Below are 19,358 nucleotides of genomic sequence, written 5' to 3' on the forward strand. Positions count from 1 at the left end.
ATTTTAGCCTCCCAATGGTATTTAGGTGCTTCTTTACACCTGTGCAAACAAGAACCACTATGACATTTCATCTCAGTCTCTTGCTTTCTTCATGATTATTAATACTAAATGATGTCATTAACCGTCCCAGCTGAACCTCCTGACTTTCAGGACTGAAGCTGGACATCAACATGATTAGGAATTTGCCTGTGTAGGAGGTTGCAGTAGCTTAACCCAAGAGATTTATTAATGTTGACTTAAGTTACTATGTAAAGAATTTTCTGAGTATGTGCCTGAGAACATAATGATGAGTGTATTTTCAAAGTGGCAAATAATAAATAAAATGGAACTTCTGAGGGTTTTTAAGAAAGTGTATTATTATAGCAACTTAGAAAGACCTTTTCTCTTGAACATTCGTTTTCTATATCCACGTTGTGATTAGAATTTGCAAATATGATGCCAAAAATTTAGCATAATTATATTAAAAAATGTATGCCAGGTGCAAAACATGTAATTTAATAAGTAGTCAAATATTTCCACATGTACATATTTATCTTGTATGGGACAGTCTGTAAAGCAAACATCTTTCTTGTGTTTTTAGGACCTATTAATCAGCATGTGAAAGTACAGCTTCTGCAAATGTAATGTAAAGTGACCTCCTATCGAGGGCATGTGCAGCTGACTGCTGGGTGGGGAACTGGGTGCCGAGAAAAAAGCCCAAGCAGAGACTGACATTGGGGGCATGGAAAAATAATAGATGTGGGCTTTTTGTTGCTTTTTGTTGCTCCTGCTATGTGGGTGATTGAAGAGCCTGCAGTGCATGCAGGCAAACTCCTGCTTGTGGGACAGGTGGCCTTGGAGTTCAACTCAGGCAGCAATGCCCGGTTTTCAGGGAGACAAAATCTTGCATCTCTGGCTGGCAGCAACTGATGGATTGCAGTTGTCCAGATAAGCACTGAATTCAACAGGGTCTGAGGAACCTGAACACTTGCAGATAAAAAGGTCTTCCTCATAATTCCTGAACTCAGCAGAAGCTTTGGCCCAAGGCTCCCAGTTTGTCACAAGAGCAGGATATTGCTGACCCGTGGAGAGATGCTGTTATTCAGGCATGAGAGACAGGTTGAGGTCTTTGGGGCCAGTTTGCTGTTTGGTGATTCCTACAAAGCTACTACTGCCATTTTCAATGGAGCTAATTCTCGTGTGTGTCCCTCACATCCCCAGGGGTATCCCTGTTTTCAAAACAAGTAAAAGAATGAAAGCACAGTAACATCTCCCTGCACTTGATCCAGTCCCTGCCAGCTTCTAGCAGCTGCCAGCTGAGAAGCTGTCTTTGTGTTAGATAAGTGCTGCTTTGTTACTGTGATGGTATTTCTGTAATCTGATGTGTGCCATTTGAGTGCTGTACAACTGAGCTCAACCAGAGACTAAACTGAAGAAAAGCATTTCTTTAAACATTCCATGTGTTGAGTAAGAACACTGTTTCGGAAATATTGCTCAATATTAAGAAAAAGATGATTTAAACTCAAGAAATAGTGTATCATGTAAAACCATGAAATATTGTGATAGGATTTTAGAGTGAGAATGTCGTTTTCTGATCTAATGAAGTTTTGTGGGCAAATTATCTTAAAATCTTTATAAGTACAGAAATATTTTTTTTTCTGCCCAATGTCACCAGTGGTCTTAATCTTTCTGTCCCTGGGAAAAATCCCCTCTACAACTTATTAATTTAATAACTTGGTAATCAGAGTTGCAGCTCTGATTTTGTTTTTCATGCAAAACTGACAGAATGACTAGAGATGGCAGTATTTGCCTTATGAGAGCAGAACTGCCAGCTTCAATAATTCTCTAAAGTTGATGAACAGCAGGTGTGTGGACAAGCAAGTTAATAGTCACTGACTGAATTTTCTTTTGACCTGTAACTTAGGTATAAGCTGATCATTTGAAGTGTACTTTTTGTGTAGGAATATGCCCAAACTTTGAAAAATACCTTATTTTTGTGTTTAATTCTTTCAGTCAATCCAGAAGTAAAACTCCTGCTGAAAATGCTGCAAGAGGAATTTGTACAGCTCATGCAATTAAGCCACCTATTTTTCTTCTTTTTTTCTCCCCCTGTAGATTGATGTCACTTCTTTTATCAAAAATTGTCACACAGATACATGCAACTGCAATCTTGGTGGGGACTGTGAGTGTTTGTGTACCAGTATTGCAGCTTATGCCCACAAGTGCTGCCAGCAGGGAGCAGCAATTCATTGGCGATCTCCTTTGCTCTGTGGTAGGTACCTCAGCTGGCCATGCACCAGAGCTCGTCTGGGAGGCATCTCTGGCTTTTTTCTGCCCAGTTGTACAAATATGACAGAAGCAGGGGGATAATAAACACAGTTCACATCTCTCAAGCTGTCTCTGTGTTAGCTGTGTAGTTCTTATACACCTAAATTTACTGTTTTGCTGCAAAGGGCTGGCTGTGCTCAGGATGTGTTTGTGCAGAGACTGTGGGAAAGGCACTGGTGGATGTCCAGTTTTCTGTGGAGGGCTGCAAAGAGATCCAGTTCATTCTTCTTTTCATTGACAGCAAGAAGGGTTCTTGGCTGTAGAATAATTCCTGCTTCTGGCCTGCTGTCACTGAACAGAGGTCTAAGGAAATAAAATCACTGACTGAAATATCTTGTGGGACATGAAACTTCCTCTGCTGAAAGTGAGCTTTACATTTTTAGAATGCAGATATGCAAGGATTCTCTTGTTACTTTGTAGTAATAATAATAATAATGTGCTTGTTTTCTTTTACTTTTAGCGTATGACTGTGAATATTACAACCAAGGTATGTAGTATTTGATATTCCTGTTTAAAAAACTCAGTTAATTTACGGGCTCTTTCTTTGACTTGCTGTATGTAGTTTTAACATTGCTTTTATTTTTAATGAGGGACGATTAGTGGCCCAGCTGTGTTGAATGATCCTAGTAATCCCTAATATCTCCATTAATAACTTCATAATGTGCAGTGTGGGAGGTGGATTGATCCATCATCCTACAACATATGGTAGCAGTCAGGGAGAAGCTCCAGAAGGATGTTACCTTGTGTTTGTACTATAAATTTCAGAGCTGGGATCTACAACATTTGGACTTCAATAGGCTACGGGATTTTATGCACAAGTCTCACAGTACCATGCTGTAAATAGAACAGTACCTTAGAATGAGAGTGGTATTCATTTAACAGAATAAATTCCTGTGTCATCTGCTCTAATATTTGGATACTGTGTACATGCTTTGTAGGGAGCAATAGATACTGAAAAGGGAAATGTGACTAAGTGCAATGACATGAATCTGACTTTTAATATTTTTTGATGACTAGGATGACTTGCATCCTATAATGAGCATCATTATAAAGATGGTTTTTTTCTCCTCCTGTCAGGCCTAGTACAGTAGTAGCATGTAAATCATGCTAGGTATGGCTGACTTTCCACAATTACTTTGTAATAGGGACTTTTATCTTACTCAAGAAGTTTTAAGGACATGGTTTTGATGGTGAACATCATCCTAGTGATAGGTTGATGGTTGAACTGGATGATCTTAAAGGTCTTCTGACCTCAATTATTCTATAATTCTATGAAAAAGCAGGAAGGGGTACTGGTTTGGCTAATTTTTTTCATATAGTTAACATGAATTTAATTAACGTATTTTGTATTTGTGATGACAGTGGTATTTTAGCTACTGCTTACATAGATCAAGACTATTCCCAGTTCTCATGCTGATCTACCAGTAAGCAAGCTGGGGATGCACAAGAAGTTAGAGGGGACAGAGTTGGGACAGCTGACCCCAGCTGACTAAAGGGATGTTGCAGAACACATGGTGTTGTGTTCAGCAACAGAAATCAGAGGGGATTTGCTGGGGCTGGCATTGCTTAGGGTCCACCTACATAGTGGTCAGCTGGTGGTGAAGAATTTTGTTTTTTTCATCACTTTTCTTGCAATTGGCTTTTTTTTTTGCTTCCTTTTCTTTTTCCTTATTTCTCTATAAACAAAACTCAAACCAAACCATTATTTATCTGTCTTTATTTCCACCCACAAGTTTTTTTCAGTTCTTCCCCTTTAATTCTTTTGTGAGATGTGGGGTGAGTGACCAGGTGTGTAGTGCTTAGCTGCCTGCCAGGGTTAAGGCCAAGGACAGTTATGCATGTTACCACTACCAAGTGGAACCAAGTGGAAAATTAAGACGTAAGTTTTGTATGTTAGGTGATGATGATTTTTCTTTTTCTATTTGAATTTTCTTCCCTTAGGTCTTGGTGAAGGACCCTATATTTTGGCAAGTTTTGGAGTGAATGACACAATTATAGGGGCTAATGTATCCAGCAGAAGGATATTTCCCCTGCCTAGAACCGGAGCACACAAAAATGTAATTTTCAGTTTCATGATAACTCCAGGTCTTTTCAAAGACAAAGATTTATGTAAGTGTTCTCAGGGGTTTTGCTAATGGTGAGATACGTATCTCGAACTATATGAATGATTTTTGCTGCATCTTCTAAATGTCCTAAAATAGTCTAGATATTTTTAGTTATTGGAGTAAGTGGCCAATTTCAAAATGAAGGAGGGATTAAATTTTTAGGGTTTTTTTAATATTAGACAGCCTCACTTCCAGCTTTAAAGTTGACTTTTCAAGAATTGTTTTAGAAATATTACAGAATAGAATAACTTTGTGAAAAAATCCAGTTAGTTTGTATAAGTGGAAACCAGTGAATTTTATACAAGTATCTAGCAAATATCAACACTGAATGTCAATGCAGGATATTTTTGTCTCCAGTAAAATCTGTTCTACTTTATGTTTTCACCTTATTTGTTACTTTTCCTGACCTAGAAAATGTGCAACTTAGAATGATCAATCTATTTCTGCATTGTTAACAAGCAGCATCTCTATGCAATGTAGAAGGTAGTTAGGTGAACAGCTGAATCCTAAGCTCTATTTTTCACTTATTGAGCCTTACCCAAACTATGCAACAAAAATAAATGTTTAAATATTTTCCCTTCTGTAATTATTTTTCTTTCTTCACATATATGAAATTTGTGACAAATCAATAAAGATTCTGTCATTGCTTTCTCAAATAATTTAATTTGTTGAAAAAAATCACAAACCCTCAAAAATCAGCAGCCCAAAAGAAGTTCTGTCTCCACAGAAGAATTTCAAACTAAGTTTACAAACATTTCGTTGTTTATTGCCATGGGGAAATTAGGTTTTTAGATGTGATTTTGAAATGGAAAATACATACAACAGAAGAATTAATTCAGTCTTGTCAATTCCCCATGTAAAGTGGAAGTAAAACATTCATTATCTCTGTGCAATACACAGGTGACTTTCACATAGAAATGAGGGATAAGATAGTATTCCTCTTGAATGAAGAACTTCAAGACTTTATTCAAGTTGAAAATCAGCTACTAAGTCAATCTTCTTATAAATTAATGCATTTTCAGAGAATTTTTTTCACTTTTGATTTGTGGTAGAGCAAATAGAGGTCAAGTCTCTTATTTGGCCACAGATTTTCTTACTGTATTTCTGGATATGACTGTATATAAAAAAAGCCTGACCTCAATGTTCTTACACCATGATATTATTTACCAATGAAATTTTGGCACTGCTAAGCTGTCAGACATTTGTCCAAACTTGAGAAAAACTCCCAAGATATGCAAGCTCCAGTATGAGACTGCTTATGAATCATTTTTGAAGGTTAGTAGCAGTAGGCTGAATGCAGTTTTGATCTAACTGATTAGCTGCCTGGTAGTTCTGGATTATATGATCATTTGAAGTCTCTTTTAGGTCCTGCACTGCATTTCTAACTCTTCTGTGCAACCTAAAGCTGAATTTTTTTTTTTTTTTTGGTGAAAAACAGGTTTTTAAAAGGAGCCACTTAACAGCCAATATGTAGGATTTAATCTCAATTATAAGTTGTTTTCTGTGAAAATCTCATTATCTTTATTATTTTTTCTTTCTTCTGTGGAAGCTCTATCTCTTGTTTCCTTTGAATCTGCTGAAAGACCAAACTACTTTCTGTATGTACATGACAATGAAACCATTGGGTTGGAGCAGTGGCAAGCAAGTGCCTCCTTTCAGAGACGAGCCACCTTCTTCCACCACCAGGGTCTCTGGAGTCCAGGGCTCAGTGCCTTTGAACTGCACAGTAAAAAAGGCTTTTTCATCATTCTCACCTCATCCAGTGTTAAAGTGGAAAAGTACGATGATTCAGAAGAATTCAAATATTTCAGTAGCTTTAGTATTGAAGGTAAATTTTGCATAATCCCTAGGGATAAACATTCTTTTTCTGCTTGCCTTCAGAGCACTTTCTTTCTTTCTTGTCTCTCATCAGCTGTAGTAACAAACTTTTTATCCTATTTTTAATTACTTTCTTTGTCTTCCATTCCATCTCAAAATGCTATTATTTTCTAATTTTTGCAGATATGATGGTCACTTTATCTTTGAACTATATTTTCATTGGTTTACTCTTTCAAAAAGGAAGTGGCATGTCACAAAAGGATGTATGTTAATATCTCATTAGTAGTCTATAGATATCTATTCTTTTAAATGAATTGAGTAATTGTATTACATGTGCAACCAACAGTATCTTCACTATGTTTAACTGATCTTTTAGGTTTTGAAACAGAGTATATTCTAAAAGTGAATAGCTATTTTTATTGTCAAAGCTTGAAATGTCTTTTAGCTTGAATGAATTTAAAATACTTGAAACTGAACAAAATCTCACATTTTTTGAAAGTTCTAAAGAATTTGTCTACTTGGTTTTCATTTTTTCATTTATCTGAAAATCCCAACGTATGTTATAGCAAAGGCTGTAAATGTATTGTTTATTGACTATAAAATCAATAAATAATACCCTTTCTTTCCTTCTCAGAACTCAGTGCTTCTGTGCCTTACAGAAGGATGTGTGAATGGCGATACGAATCTTGTGCTAATCCTTGTTTTAAGACATGTAGTGATCCTGAAGGAATAGCATGTAAATTTCTTCCTCTGTAAGTAAAATTCGTCTCATACTGCTACTGTATTGTTTTTCGTATTAAGCATACCATATGCATTCTGAGAATTACTGCTGCTGCAATATGCATTTATTTTTACTACCCCAATTTCAATATCACTCTTATGAGAAACTCTTACAAGTCATATGAAAACATTTGTTACAAGCCTCTCATTTCCCACCGTTTGTATTCCCTTTAACATGTGATTTCCAACACAAGAATGAGGGTTTGTATTTAGCCCAGAGGATTAGCTTCTGGTAGTGGTTAAGTAGAAAGCTATTAAATTAAATGAAGGTTATTTCCTTCTATGGGTTTGTAGTTGCATCCTAAACCAGCATGCCATGATGCTAAAACAACACGCTGTCTGGTGTTTACATGAGAGAGATCAAAAATTGTAGGAATAATAAGGGAGAAATACGCCCTCTCCTGTAAGAACAGGGAACTTTTATACTGGGAGATGCCCATCGACGTGAAGAGAGGGATTTCAGAGCGGTGATGTTACCTTGTGATTTAGTAAACAGGTTTCCTGTCTCCATGGTTCTTCCCTGACCTCTATGAAACCACAGTAAACTAAGAGGAAAAATGCCTAAAAGCACAAAGCACAATGTGGTGGAAAATAAAGGATATTTTAGATTTCAGACTCCCTAGGCATATGCAATTTATGATCAGTAATACTATTAATATTACTAATTTTCTCTGTTCGTATTCTAAGCTCTTTCCTTATGGGAACACTTATTGTTAATGTCATGATTTTCCTATTGAATAGTCCCCCCAGAATGAAAAAAGGCTTGGGAATATAGTGGTTTGTCTGCATTCTCTGACGTTGAAAGGACACAAGAAAAAGGCTTTATAGAGTCAGTCTAAATATTTTGATATCAAAAATGAACATATCTGGGTAGAACAACAGTCTTGTAGAGAAGTTCAGCATTCTGTGGAAAACCTTTCTGCTTCAGGATCTAAACTTCCACCTAGTTGTGGAAGCAGAATGGTCCAAAGCTATCATGTTCATCAGCCTATGCAAATAATGATTAACACTTTAGAAATAGAATTATGCTGCTCAGTAACTTTTTTACCTTGAAATGCCTCAAAATGCTATGTTCATCATTTCATTGGAAAGTTTTCAGAACTCTGAAAAGACAGTCTAATGGTTTGTTTGGCCAAAACAAAATAATTTAAAATTAACTTGTACTTCTACTGTGGCTTTAGAGTTGACTATGCAATATTTTAAAGGGTTGAAGGATGCATGCCATACTGTCCCAAAAACATGATCCTTGATGAGGTCACACTTAGATGTGTTTATCCAGAAGACTGTAAGTATACTTTATTCTGTCGATCTACTCTTACAAATTACTCTAGAGATCTCAGGAAAGGATTAATCAAATGTACATTTTTTTAAATTAAATGCTTTCTCAGAACACCTTTCTGTTGAAGATAGTCTCTCTGGGACATAGACTCCATTTCCAATCATCCAAAATACGGCTTCTGCATTCAAACAAGTTATATTTCAAGTTGAATTCTCGTATTTCTCTCATAGTGGGTCATATATAACCTTTTGTGATTATGTTATACCCAGAGCAACTATATATTTAACTATATAATGCTAGTATATTACGCATCTGTAAGGAAGAGGTCCCAGATGAAAGACACAGAGATGTGACAAAATGTTCAGTCTTTTCAGAGAATGACACACCACTAAAAAATTCAGCTCATCTATTTCATAATTTCTGGTGTGCAAAGATACCACATTATTTGCTTATTTTGGGGGATAAAGTATTATTTTAATATTAAAATGTCACTTTAATATTGTATCTTATTTTATTGTACAGATTTTGAATTAAATACATTATGCTTGATATTTGCTAGTACAAAGTTATCTCGTATAGTATACTATATTCTAATGATGTATTTATTTCAAATATTTTACTATTTTGGATTTACTGAATTTTCTATGGAATTGCCTTGTTGCTTCAAACCTGCTCTGCAAAATCAAGGTTTTCACCAATAATAAAAATTAACTACTTTCATTTCTGCAGAGAAAATTAGAAAACATTTTGAGTCAGCTGAGTTCCTCAAAGTCATCAGATGACCTGGAACCATTGGCAAGATGTGATTTGCTAATATTTAAATGGGGTTTGATATTTAAATGGGCAGTAGATAGATTTGCTATTTTTATTTTCTAATAATACATAAAAGACAGTTAAACTCACATTTTTCCTTTTAGGCATACCTGTGACACCTACAGAATCAGAAACTGGACTGAAACCTTCACCGTTAATCTCTCACATGGGTGCTACCACAGAGAGATTTCCTCAGACACCTCCTTTACTTGTTACTTCAGGGAATGAATCAACTCACATCAGTGTGACAGACAAAATAACCATGAGTGCAAACACAGCTTCAAGGGGAATTAATATGTCGGCACAATCCATTACAGACTTTTATTCATTGGAAGCATCTAATGCAGCCACCTATTCAACATTTTCATTACCAAGTACAGTGGAGCCTTCTGATGTACTTCACAGCACAGCCAGCCTTAGTGCCCTTTCCAAACCCATCCCTTCAACAGATTTTCCAATTCTTCTTCAAGCCTCAGCAGTCACTTCACATACTGCCCGCTCTAATGCATCTATAACTTTACCCATTACAATAACAACTCCAACAACCCTGCTCAGTGCAAGTCTTATTCCAACACATTCTGCAGTGTTAACACCCACTTCCCTAGTGGTAGTTTCCTTTTTCACTCGAAACATGAACCAGTCAGCTAGGAACAGTTCGACCTTCCTCAGCACTAACAACTTTAACCTCCGAGATATCTTTTGTCACTTCTGAGCTGCCTGCAGGGATTGGGAAGAGTAGGAGTCCTTCAGTAAGTCATCCTAAGGGAGCAGAAATACACTCTGAAGTGTCTTTGTCTGCCTTGCTGGCTGACAGAGCAACTTTCATAAGACCTGTGTTTCTTCTAGGTCCACGATTGACACTAAGCACATCTACTTCTCCTATATCTGCTTTGTCTGTTAGAACTAGGTCTGGCATTACTCAAACTGCGGTTTACCCAACACCCATTTCTGCACTGACTTCAACTGCTCCTCAAATTCCAATGACTACTAGATTTTCTAGCTCTAAGAGAAGTTTTCCTCAATTAATCACAGTTTCATATTTCAAAACAGCAAAACTAAAACTTCTCTGATATCATGAAATGCTAGTTCTTCAACTAATTTTCCTCCAAAGCCATTTTCATCTTCAGTGCAAATTTCAATGAGTGTTCCTGAGCAGACATCTCCATTAAAAAAGGGCAGTATTTCTGCTGCTCTGCCAATAATGACAATATCTTCACCTCAAGTTGTTTCTCAAATCCCTATAAACACTTCTTCAAGTCCTGCAACATGCACGGTATCTACACCAGTGCATTCGCTGTTTACCTCCCTGAAGCCCAAAGCTATAGCAGGTGCCATGGTTACCTCTGAAAGTCTTTACACAGTACCTTCTGGTGCTTCCATTCCTCCAGTCAATTCAACAATCTTTGATAGGTCTGTAGTAAGTAAAGCCTCCACAGAAAATAAGCATATAATGCACACTGATTTATTTTCATTGTCATCCATTTCTAAAAAGCCAATGAAATCCATTATGTCTACACTCTTCCCTCTCAGGACATTGGTATTACCTCTAAATGCTACATCAATAACCACTTCAGAACTTACAGAGTACCCAAAAAGTTCAGATACAGTATTGAAAACTGACCCTGTGGCTCAAAGTTCAGGCACTTTCATTTCCAAAGATCTTCCTTTTACAAGGTCATTATCTTTATTTACAACCTTGTTATCAACATAAGTACCATATTATGTGACATCTCAGACTACAAGTTCTTCATTTATTCCCATAGTGAGTAGCACATCATCACTAACACAAAATATAAGTGCTACCCAAGCATCAGTTTCATCTCTAGATACACAAGGAACTTCAAAAATTCCAATTATAGACCTTGTAACTTCTGTGGATTTTTCTAAATTCACTTTAAAAATAAGTCTCTCTACCAACTTTTCAGCTGCACTAAAAACACCCATTGTAATGCCCTCTTTACTAATGCCTACAACTTCTGACGTCACTTTAGTAAGCCAGCCCTCTATGCCTTCACCTCCTCCTAAGATCACTCCTATCTCTAATGTTTCTCTAGGAAAGCCGAGTTCTTCGGTAAGTTCTTCAGAAGATGATGGAAAAATATCAGCCATATCAGCTGGAATCATCACTCCGTCCACTACACCAATGATCACGAACACAACAGTGAATGCTACATCCTCAAAAGCACCTTATATTTTTGCAAAAATGCTGCCTAGTTCTTCAGCCAGTTTATTAGTTACTTCAGGAGCTACCCTAGCCTCTAGGATCACAACAAAAACCACTGATTCTTTTGTCATCAATTTGGATTTTTATATGGCTTCAGCTTCAGTTCCTACCACCATAGAAGCACACAAATCTTTATTTACAACTGCAGTAACTCAAGCTTCACAGAGCACTAGAGAAACTTCAAAGATTAACTTAATGAAAACAACTGGTACTACAAGTCCATTATCACAGATGAAGAGTACCTCATACATAGCATCAGAAGTTGAATACACAACTTCATTTGAAAAAACTGTGGATATTTCAGAAGGTGGTCAGACTTCACATGAGCAAAGAAATGCTACCAAGATGAAGACAACCACAACTGACAAATCTTCCCCACCTTATTTGCCAGTAACTGCAGTTCAGAGTTTGCTTTTTTCAAGAAATACAACCTCAGTCAAAAATATCTCTGTTTCTGGAGTCCTGGGTGTAACAACATCAGATACATCCAAAATGCCAACACAGAAACCCATTACACCTTACTTTAGTGTAACAGAGGCCACAGAGCTGCAAACCAGAACTATAATAGATACATCTCATTCTAGTGGTAGAATGGCTCTGCCTTCCTCTTCAGAAATGACGCCTGTAGCTGACAAGGCTTACTTTGGCACCATGATGCATACACTGATGTCTACATCTTCTGAGTGTGTGGTATGATCAGTCTTACTTGCCCCTACATGTTAAAATATATATTAATTTTCAGTCCATTCTGTTATTCTACCTATCTGAGATTTAAAATATTTCCTATTTTCTATTTAATTTACTTTTAAAAAAAATTCTCAGTTATTCTTAGAGAATAGTTTTATTGCTGCTCTTACATTGCCCTGATATATTCTGCAACTTGGATGTATTGCTCTGAAAAAAAAAAGGCTTTAAAGCCATGTTATTGTTCTAGATAGCTAAATATATTTCTGAGCTGCAGAAAAAGGCATAATCCTTGGAATTTTGGTGTTTCTGCATAATCTCACCCTGACTTTCCTTTTTCCACTTGTTTCTTTGTCATAGGGTTTAAAATGATGGGAATGCATGGTTTTCTGTTTCTTAAAATGCTTCAGATTATTACTGATGATAACGTGTAGCCTCAATGCATAATGCTTTACATAGGGTATTCCACCAAAGCTGGATGGAACAGGAAGGGTGTGAATGAATGGACATGCATCATTGTCACTGGTTACTACCACACAGATGCAAGTCATTCCAAAATAAGCAATGAGGAGCAGGTAGATGTGGTAAATCTCTCTCAGACCTGGGAGATGGACAAGTAATTACTTGGACTTCATAAGACCAATGAAGTTAAAGTTGACTCTGGTTGTTTTTTCCTTATATGACAGCCGAGATACCTCGAACCTGTTGACAAATGTAGCCAGTATGTCTGTGTTAATATGGGTTGGATGTTATACAATCTTTCAAGGAACTGCCCTAAGGATGTGCTGAAGCCAGGTTGTGGTTTTCGAGGAATGCCTGTTCAAGTTAACACTGATAGCTGTTGTCCAGAATGGGAATGTCCCTGTAAGTTGCTGTTTTATTTTTAAGTAAAACATGGAGCCTTGGTACATTTCAATTAATAAAAGAAAGGGTTATTACAATGAGAATGAGGGGTTAAAGAGTGGAATGAATTAAAAAGAGGTATTCATCAGCAAAGCAGAACGAAATATACTGAATGTTTTGGTACCTTTGAATTGACATTCAGGAGAAGCAAAATATTTTTTTTTTAATGAAAACATTGAGATGACATCTGCAATGCGAACACCAATATTTCTCAGCTGAGACTTTTCAGAATTTTTATCAGTAGAAATGTTAAGATTTCAACATTTCATGAAGAAAAATAAATTAAATACTAGATTTTCTGAAAGACAGAACCCTCATATTTCATTTAGCTCTAATTGCAGTTTTTATTCAAGTGCAGAAAATGGTGGATGAATGTCTGCAGGGGGAACAAAAAGGCTAAAGACAAGTCATATTTAAAACCTTGTAGTATTAATGAAATCAATATTGCACTTTATATTTGCTTCAAGATAAGACAGATAAGTCCCTTGTCAGTATTTCAAATTATCTATCTATCTATCTATCTATCTATCTATCTATCTATATTTATGCATATATTTTATCTCACACTGTGCAGATTCATTAACCTTGCCTTTAAAACATTGACTTAAGTGAAAATTGTGACCAATTTAAACATTCTCCCCTACCCTGGGCACACAGAAGCAGGTTAAGGTATTTCCACTGAGTAACCTAAACACTTTCTTCTGCTTATGGCTGAATATGCTGCCTGCAGAACAAGGTCATCTATCTGTCTATCTACTATGAATGTATATGCAAAAGCAAATAATGTTAGAACTGAAAGCTTTTAGAAATGCCCTGTATTCAGTTTTGTGGTAACCTCATTAAATGACAGTTCTTTTTTAGGTCAGTGTTCTGTACTGTCTGAACTGAGTGTTATTACGTTTGATGGAAACAACATAGCCCTCTGCGATATGGCTTCCTATGTTTTAGTCAAGTTACCGGGAGAAATTATTGTTGCTCATATTGAAAAATGTCCTGCTAATCAGGTAACATTTTTGAATTTATGTAATAATTATAATTGTTCCTTGAATTTTTGTGTTATAAGTTTGAAATTCTGCAAAAATATGTCAATTAAAACTTATACATAAAAGCCATACTCAATGAAAAATGCCAAGTTGTTTAATTTTCAAGAAGCATGCTTAATAATGCTGTCTAGAGAAAAAAATTTTATCTTGAGTTGAATACTAATTGTTGTGTTATAAGGAAATTCAAATGTAAGTTCCTTTTAAATTATCATAGGTGACATAACTTCTGAATATGCATGTCTCCTTTCAGGTTCTTCACACAGAAGTGTTCCTGTAACCTTGAATTTGTACTGTACAATATGGTCAAAATACAAAAATATTTTTAATAGTCAAAAATTATATTTTGTAGTTATTTTAGGAAAGTATTAATGACTTTGTGATGAGCTGTTCTTCGTAGTTGTCTAACTCTTGTCTACACAGGGGATTCGACCACTCTATTTTTAGATTGCCAGTTTAGATCAGGTCAGTCTCATCCTTAGAGTCTGTACAAATATTTCCTTTGCATTGTCCACAGTCCTAGTTTATGCAGCCCTTGAGCAACTGGATTGAGTCCATCTTTGGTTTGTCGACAAACCAGTCAGTGATGAGGGGCTTCAACAGGCTTCTAGCCTTCCCATCCCTCTTATTACTCTCACTGGGCAACTGTATGTTCGAACTTTAAGACCGTTAAGGGCATTGCATTGTTTTAGAGGTTTTCTACTAAATTGCTCTCTTGTTTCCTGGTTGAAGTCTAGAGAAGGGAATGCAGAACACATATGCAGATGAGTTTTAGAAGTCTGCATGTTTAGTTCTTCATGAGGTATTTTTTGAAAGGGCCTTTCAGCATATGCACAGAATTTGCTGCAGAGTGTGTATTTTTTATTATTTGTAAGGAATATATTAAATCAATTTAATTATGTAGCTGATTGTAGAAGAACATTAAAGACAAAGAAAATAGTAACTTTTTTTTCTAAATAAAATGCTGCTGATTATTATTGCGCTTCTAATTTATTTTTGTTTTCCAGAGTGCAAATTCAATAAGAAAACTAGTAAGTGCTTACTTATTTTGCTAATTATAAAATGCATTAATATTAAAAGATATTATTAAAGTAATAAAAAAAATTCCAATAGCACAGGCACAGAATTAGAAAAATGATAGTAACAAAACTTGTTTGTTGCTTTTCTTTCAAGGTGCCACCGGCAAACACTTCAGGGCTCTGTTTTAAGAAATTGAATGTCACAACACACACATGTCAAATACTTATCAATCGTTTAGCAAGAAAAGTAAGTATATATCAGCAGTGTGTGTACTCTTAAAAAATAGCTGGAAAGCTATGTTGTTGTAGAATGTGATATATCAGAATTAAAATGAAACACAGGATTAGGACTACTTTTGCAGTTCAGGTTCCCAGTAATTCATGCTATGCTAGAAGCAAAACAATATACATTTCTGGTACCATGCTTCACTTAAATGTCATTTTTCCAAAATGACATTTTAAAGTTCTTTTAAGATTTTTAAGAAGCTGCAAAAGCAGTTATGCCTGAGACTATGCTTCCAGAAACCTTAGAACCCTAGACATGATAAATTCTTAAGCTACTTTTCCTGCTAGTCAGTAACAAGTCAGAACAGATGACTTTGAATAAGTGGAATGAGGTTTTGTTTTATCATACAATATATGATAAATAAGATTTATTCTTTCCTTAATTAGAATTTTTTTTCCTCATACCTACTTCATTTGCAGTTTTTGGAAGTAGCACTGGTGGGAAGCTCTCTGATTTAAGCACTGTGACTGTCATATGTGGTAGAGGCTGTGAAAAAAACCTTTTGTTATAAAATAGAAATGCATATAAAATACATCATTGCAATCTGGCTTTGTTTCTAAAATGTGTTTGGTTTATTTTAGGTAATTGTGGATTCTGTAATTCAACCATTACCATTTTCAAAAGAAGGACTGAGTGTTCAGGATACTGGTGCAATGTATGTTGTTAATACCCCAGCTGGTATTAGCATCAAGTGGGCTCATCTTACAGGCATCATAGATATACAGTATGGATTACACTCCAACACATCGAGGAAGACAGAAGGACTTTGTGGTGAGGCTATGGTGGCAATTCTTTTCTTATTTAGAAACTTCCCAATAGAAATTTGCAGCTCCCTTTTGTGTCTGTGACCAGCTGTCCCTATAGCTCTCCTTGTGACCCTCATTAACTATGCTGACAATCCTATATGAGGGCCTGTGAAAGACTATTAATAATAATAAATTAATTGTTCTGTTTAAAATCACCGTGTGATAATAAAGTACTTTGCAGAACAAGTAGTGATCAGCACATTGTATCTAAATAACTTAAAAAAAATCTACTTATTTCATTTACTTATTTCTGCCTGTTTTAAGAGTATTGCTGAAGCCAAGTAAAGAAAAAGAAAATTTTTAGTGAAGTGGCTGCTAAAGAAGTTCAGGTAGTGACAGTATATTTCAGTGATTATGGAGAAAAGAATAACTGTCTGATGTTAACAGTAGCAGCTTATTGCTATGAAAATAGTGACAAAAGTTGTATCTTGGGAAGGGTCCAATTCTTGTGAGGATAGTGAATTTAGAATGTGTATTTAGACCTCTTGAGGCTGGGTCTAGGGTCCAAAACTGTGCTGAGTTGTCTCAGTCTTGAATTACAATGATAGTAAATGTAGCAGGTTTCAGGTTTCTCTTAAGTCTTTTTATAATTCTTCCAGTATGAATAATATAAAGTCTAAGCAGGTAATTTAAAATTACTTAAATTTTATCATAAGTGCTCATTTTCTGGTGGTTTTTAATTTTACATATTCTACTTCATATTGAAAAGGAAAATGAACTTTTTATTATCTTTTAAACCACTTTTAGTTTTAAAAACTAAAAAGCAAATCAGATATGCTTTAAATATAAATATAAACAAATCAAGTCTTTAAAATCAATTTCTATATTCTGCTTGACCAAAAGATCTAGTGAGAGAAGGTGAAGGCTGGCTCTGCATGTTTTCCCAGTATCATGCCATCTTCTCTATGCATGCAGAACGAGTGGGATGAGATGAGGTCAAATGTAGGAAGACTTACAGAATAGTTCCTCTTTGTGTCATGGAAAGATAAAGAGAGTAAGACAATGCAGACAAATCCAAACTTAGCTCAAAAGTGTTGCACTACCTAATATTTTGCAGTAAATTCTGAAGCTTTCTTTGGTGCTTCTTTCCTTTCTCTGCTGTTTGTTCCTGTCGGGGATTCTGCAATCTTCTTCTTCTCATCCTAGGAAAAATTGTGGGACTATGTGGTAAATTTGCTTTATTTTTAAAGCTGTATTGATTCTGCAGTTCTGCAGCATGGCCTTAAAAATTCTAAGTTTGTGATCTGCAGCAAAAAGCATAAGAGTTAAGAATACTGGAAAGTGGTGCTACTGTAAAATGCTTCTTATTTAAATGCCATCTTCTGTATTTCTCCATGCTGTCTGAAAGAACAACAGCCTGCTACACTAAGCTCATCCAGTTCTAACAAAGGACCCTGGAGAGCATCAGACTGCAGGGCTGAAAGCATGAGGGCAAGGGCTTAGGATGTGCTTACCTGTGCAGGAGGAAAGTGAAAACAAGAGAGGAGCTCTGCCTGATCAGTACCCGAGACATAAAACGCCAGTATGAAGATCAAAGTTTTGGCATTACTCACTTGTTCTCACTTAAAGAGATCATATAGTTTAATTGATTAATCAACAGAATGCATACAATAATGAATTCAGGTAGACAATGAATGTCAGAGGTCTGGGAAGGTTGTTTTTTATAGTGGTTTTGTATTAATAAATTGAGTAAGAACAATATTTTCTCTAGATAAAGCAATTTTTTCATCAAAAGATTCTTTTCATAACTTCTTGCACTTAGAATGTTCAATTAAATTTCAGTACAGTGTCAAATAATCAGTGACGAGCAGTTAATTTGAAAACCATCTACTGTTACTCCCAAGGAACTAACTGATATTCAGTGAATGAGATCAGAATCTAGTGCTGTGTCAGTGAATTTGCTACAGTCAACAGCACATTTTGGTAGCAGTTTTTCTCAAAAGTAAGTTGCTGTGAAAGATATCATGAGTTGTGTTGTATGATCTACTTGCTTTACTAAGGCATTGAGCTGAGAAGTAGAATCACAAGCAGGAAGTTGGAACTGCAGTGGATATACAGCTGCTTTAACTTATAAACTCAGGTGACTAAGTTGCACAGGTCAGCCTGCTGCAGTGTTGATCATAACTTATCAAGTGCACTTTTCTTTCCCAAATGAAATGTGGCATGTTTGTTTGTGCTTTGAATATGACGCTCTGTCTCCAGGGGTCTGTAATGGAGATCCTAGTGATGACTTGAAAATGCAAAACATGACCATAATTACAAATATGGAGGAAATCGAAATGTTCATTAAGAGTTGGGAAATTGAGAAATCACTTGATGTAACAACCAGGAGGCCAGCAAGAAATTGTACTGAAGATAACTGCTCATACTGTATGGAACTGTTAAACAGAAGCACTTTCATCCCTTGTCACAAGAAAGTGAGTATGGTGATCGGAAAAATTGCAGGAGCAAATCTAATAAAAGTTGTATAATTAAGAAAAGCGTGATGGATACATGCACATTTTTCATGTTTGCTTATTTTTATGATTTGACAATGGAATGGATGGTTGTAATACCCCTGTCACGTTGGCTTTAGTACTTTAGTCATGTTGTCCATTGTAAACACACATCTATATTGATCCCTGTGCTATTACGCTGGTTTTTTGAAATTATTTAATGGGCAATTGTCAAAGAAGAGACAACGGATCATCATGTCAAGATATACACATTCCAAAGGTGTTATTTTTATTAAATGCTTAACATGGATCACTAGAACAGAAAACCTCATGCTTCTCCTGCACACAACAGCGATTCATGCAGTTGGAGACTTATTGGACTAAAGAAATTTTCAGTTGAAAATTTTTGACATAGTCAAATATTATGTTGACAATTTTGTTGGATTTCTTACAGAAATCACTATCATTTGTTTCCACAAACGGTAGTTTCTAATGGGGATATAGCTGTAGCATGCAGACTATCACTAGAGGTGGGTAGTGCAGCACAGCTGCTTCCCAGAACAGAAAATGAGGAAGCCCCAAATCCCTGAGGTCTGACTGACTTCCCCCACTTAACTAAAAATAAAAAGGATTAATTACTCAAGTGGCCCTTTCTTCCTGAGAGATACTGGAATTCCCGTTCCTAATTCATTTCTTCTTGTTCTGCCTTTCCACCCTTGGTTCTTATTGTGTTACACTTTAGTTTTCATCACAGACAAATGCTGTTAAAGGTGTTGCATGCAGCTGAGCCCCGTCTTTCAAATTCCTGAGACCTCTCGTCAATTTCCTGAGGTAGAAAAAATTCAGGGAGTTCTTCTGA

General features: G+C 36.0%; 1 protein-coding gene across 1 annotated transcript in view; it reads left to right on the forward strand.

Annotated features, from left to right (window-relative positions):
- Positions 1–19,358, forward strand: part of OTOGL (otogelin like) — a 92,082-nt gene that overhangs the window by 53,467 nt on the left and 19,257 nt on the right. Inside the window, 14 exon segments of the mRNA XM_039571582.1 lie at positions 2,095–2,251; positions 2,768–2,794; positions 4,249–4,416; positions 5,962–6,240; positions 6,865–6,982; positions 8,216–8,295; positions 9,207–9,476; positions 11,157–12,016; positions 12,697–12,874; positions 13,775–13,917; positions 14,961–14,984; positions 15,127–15,219; positions 15,840–16,029; positions 18,267–18,481. Of these exon segments, the coding sequence (XP_039427516.1) occupies positions 2,095–2,251; positions 2,768–2,794; positions 4,249–4,416; positions 5,962–6,240; positions 6,865–6,982; positions 8,216–8,295; positions 9,207–9,476; positions 11,157–12,016; positions 12,697–12,874; positions 13,775–13,917; positions 14,961–14,984; positions 15,127–15,219; positions 15,840–16,029; positions 18,267–18,481 (2,802 nt within the window).

The sequence above is a fragment of the Corvus cornix genome, chromosome 1A (genome assembly GCF_000738735.6).
Source record: "Corvus cornix cornix isolate S_Up_H32 chromosome 1A, ASM73873v5, whole genome shotgun sequence".
NCBI lineage: Eukaryota > Metazoa > Chordata > Aves > Passeriformes > Corvidae > Corvus > Corvus cornix.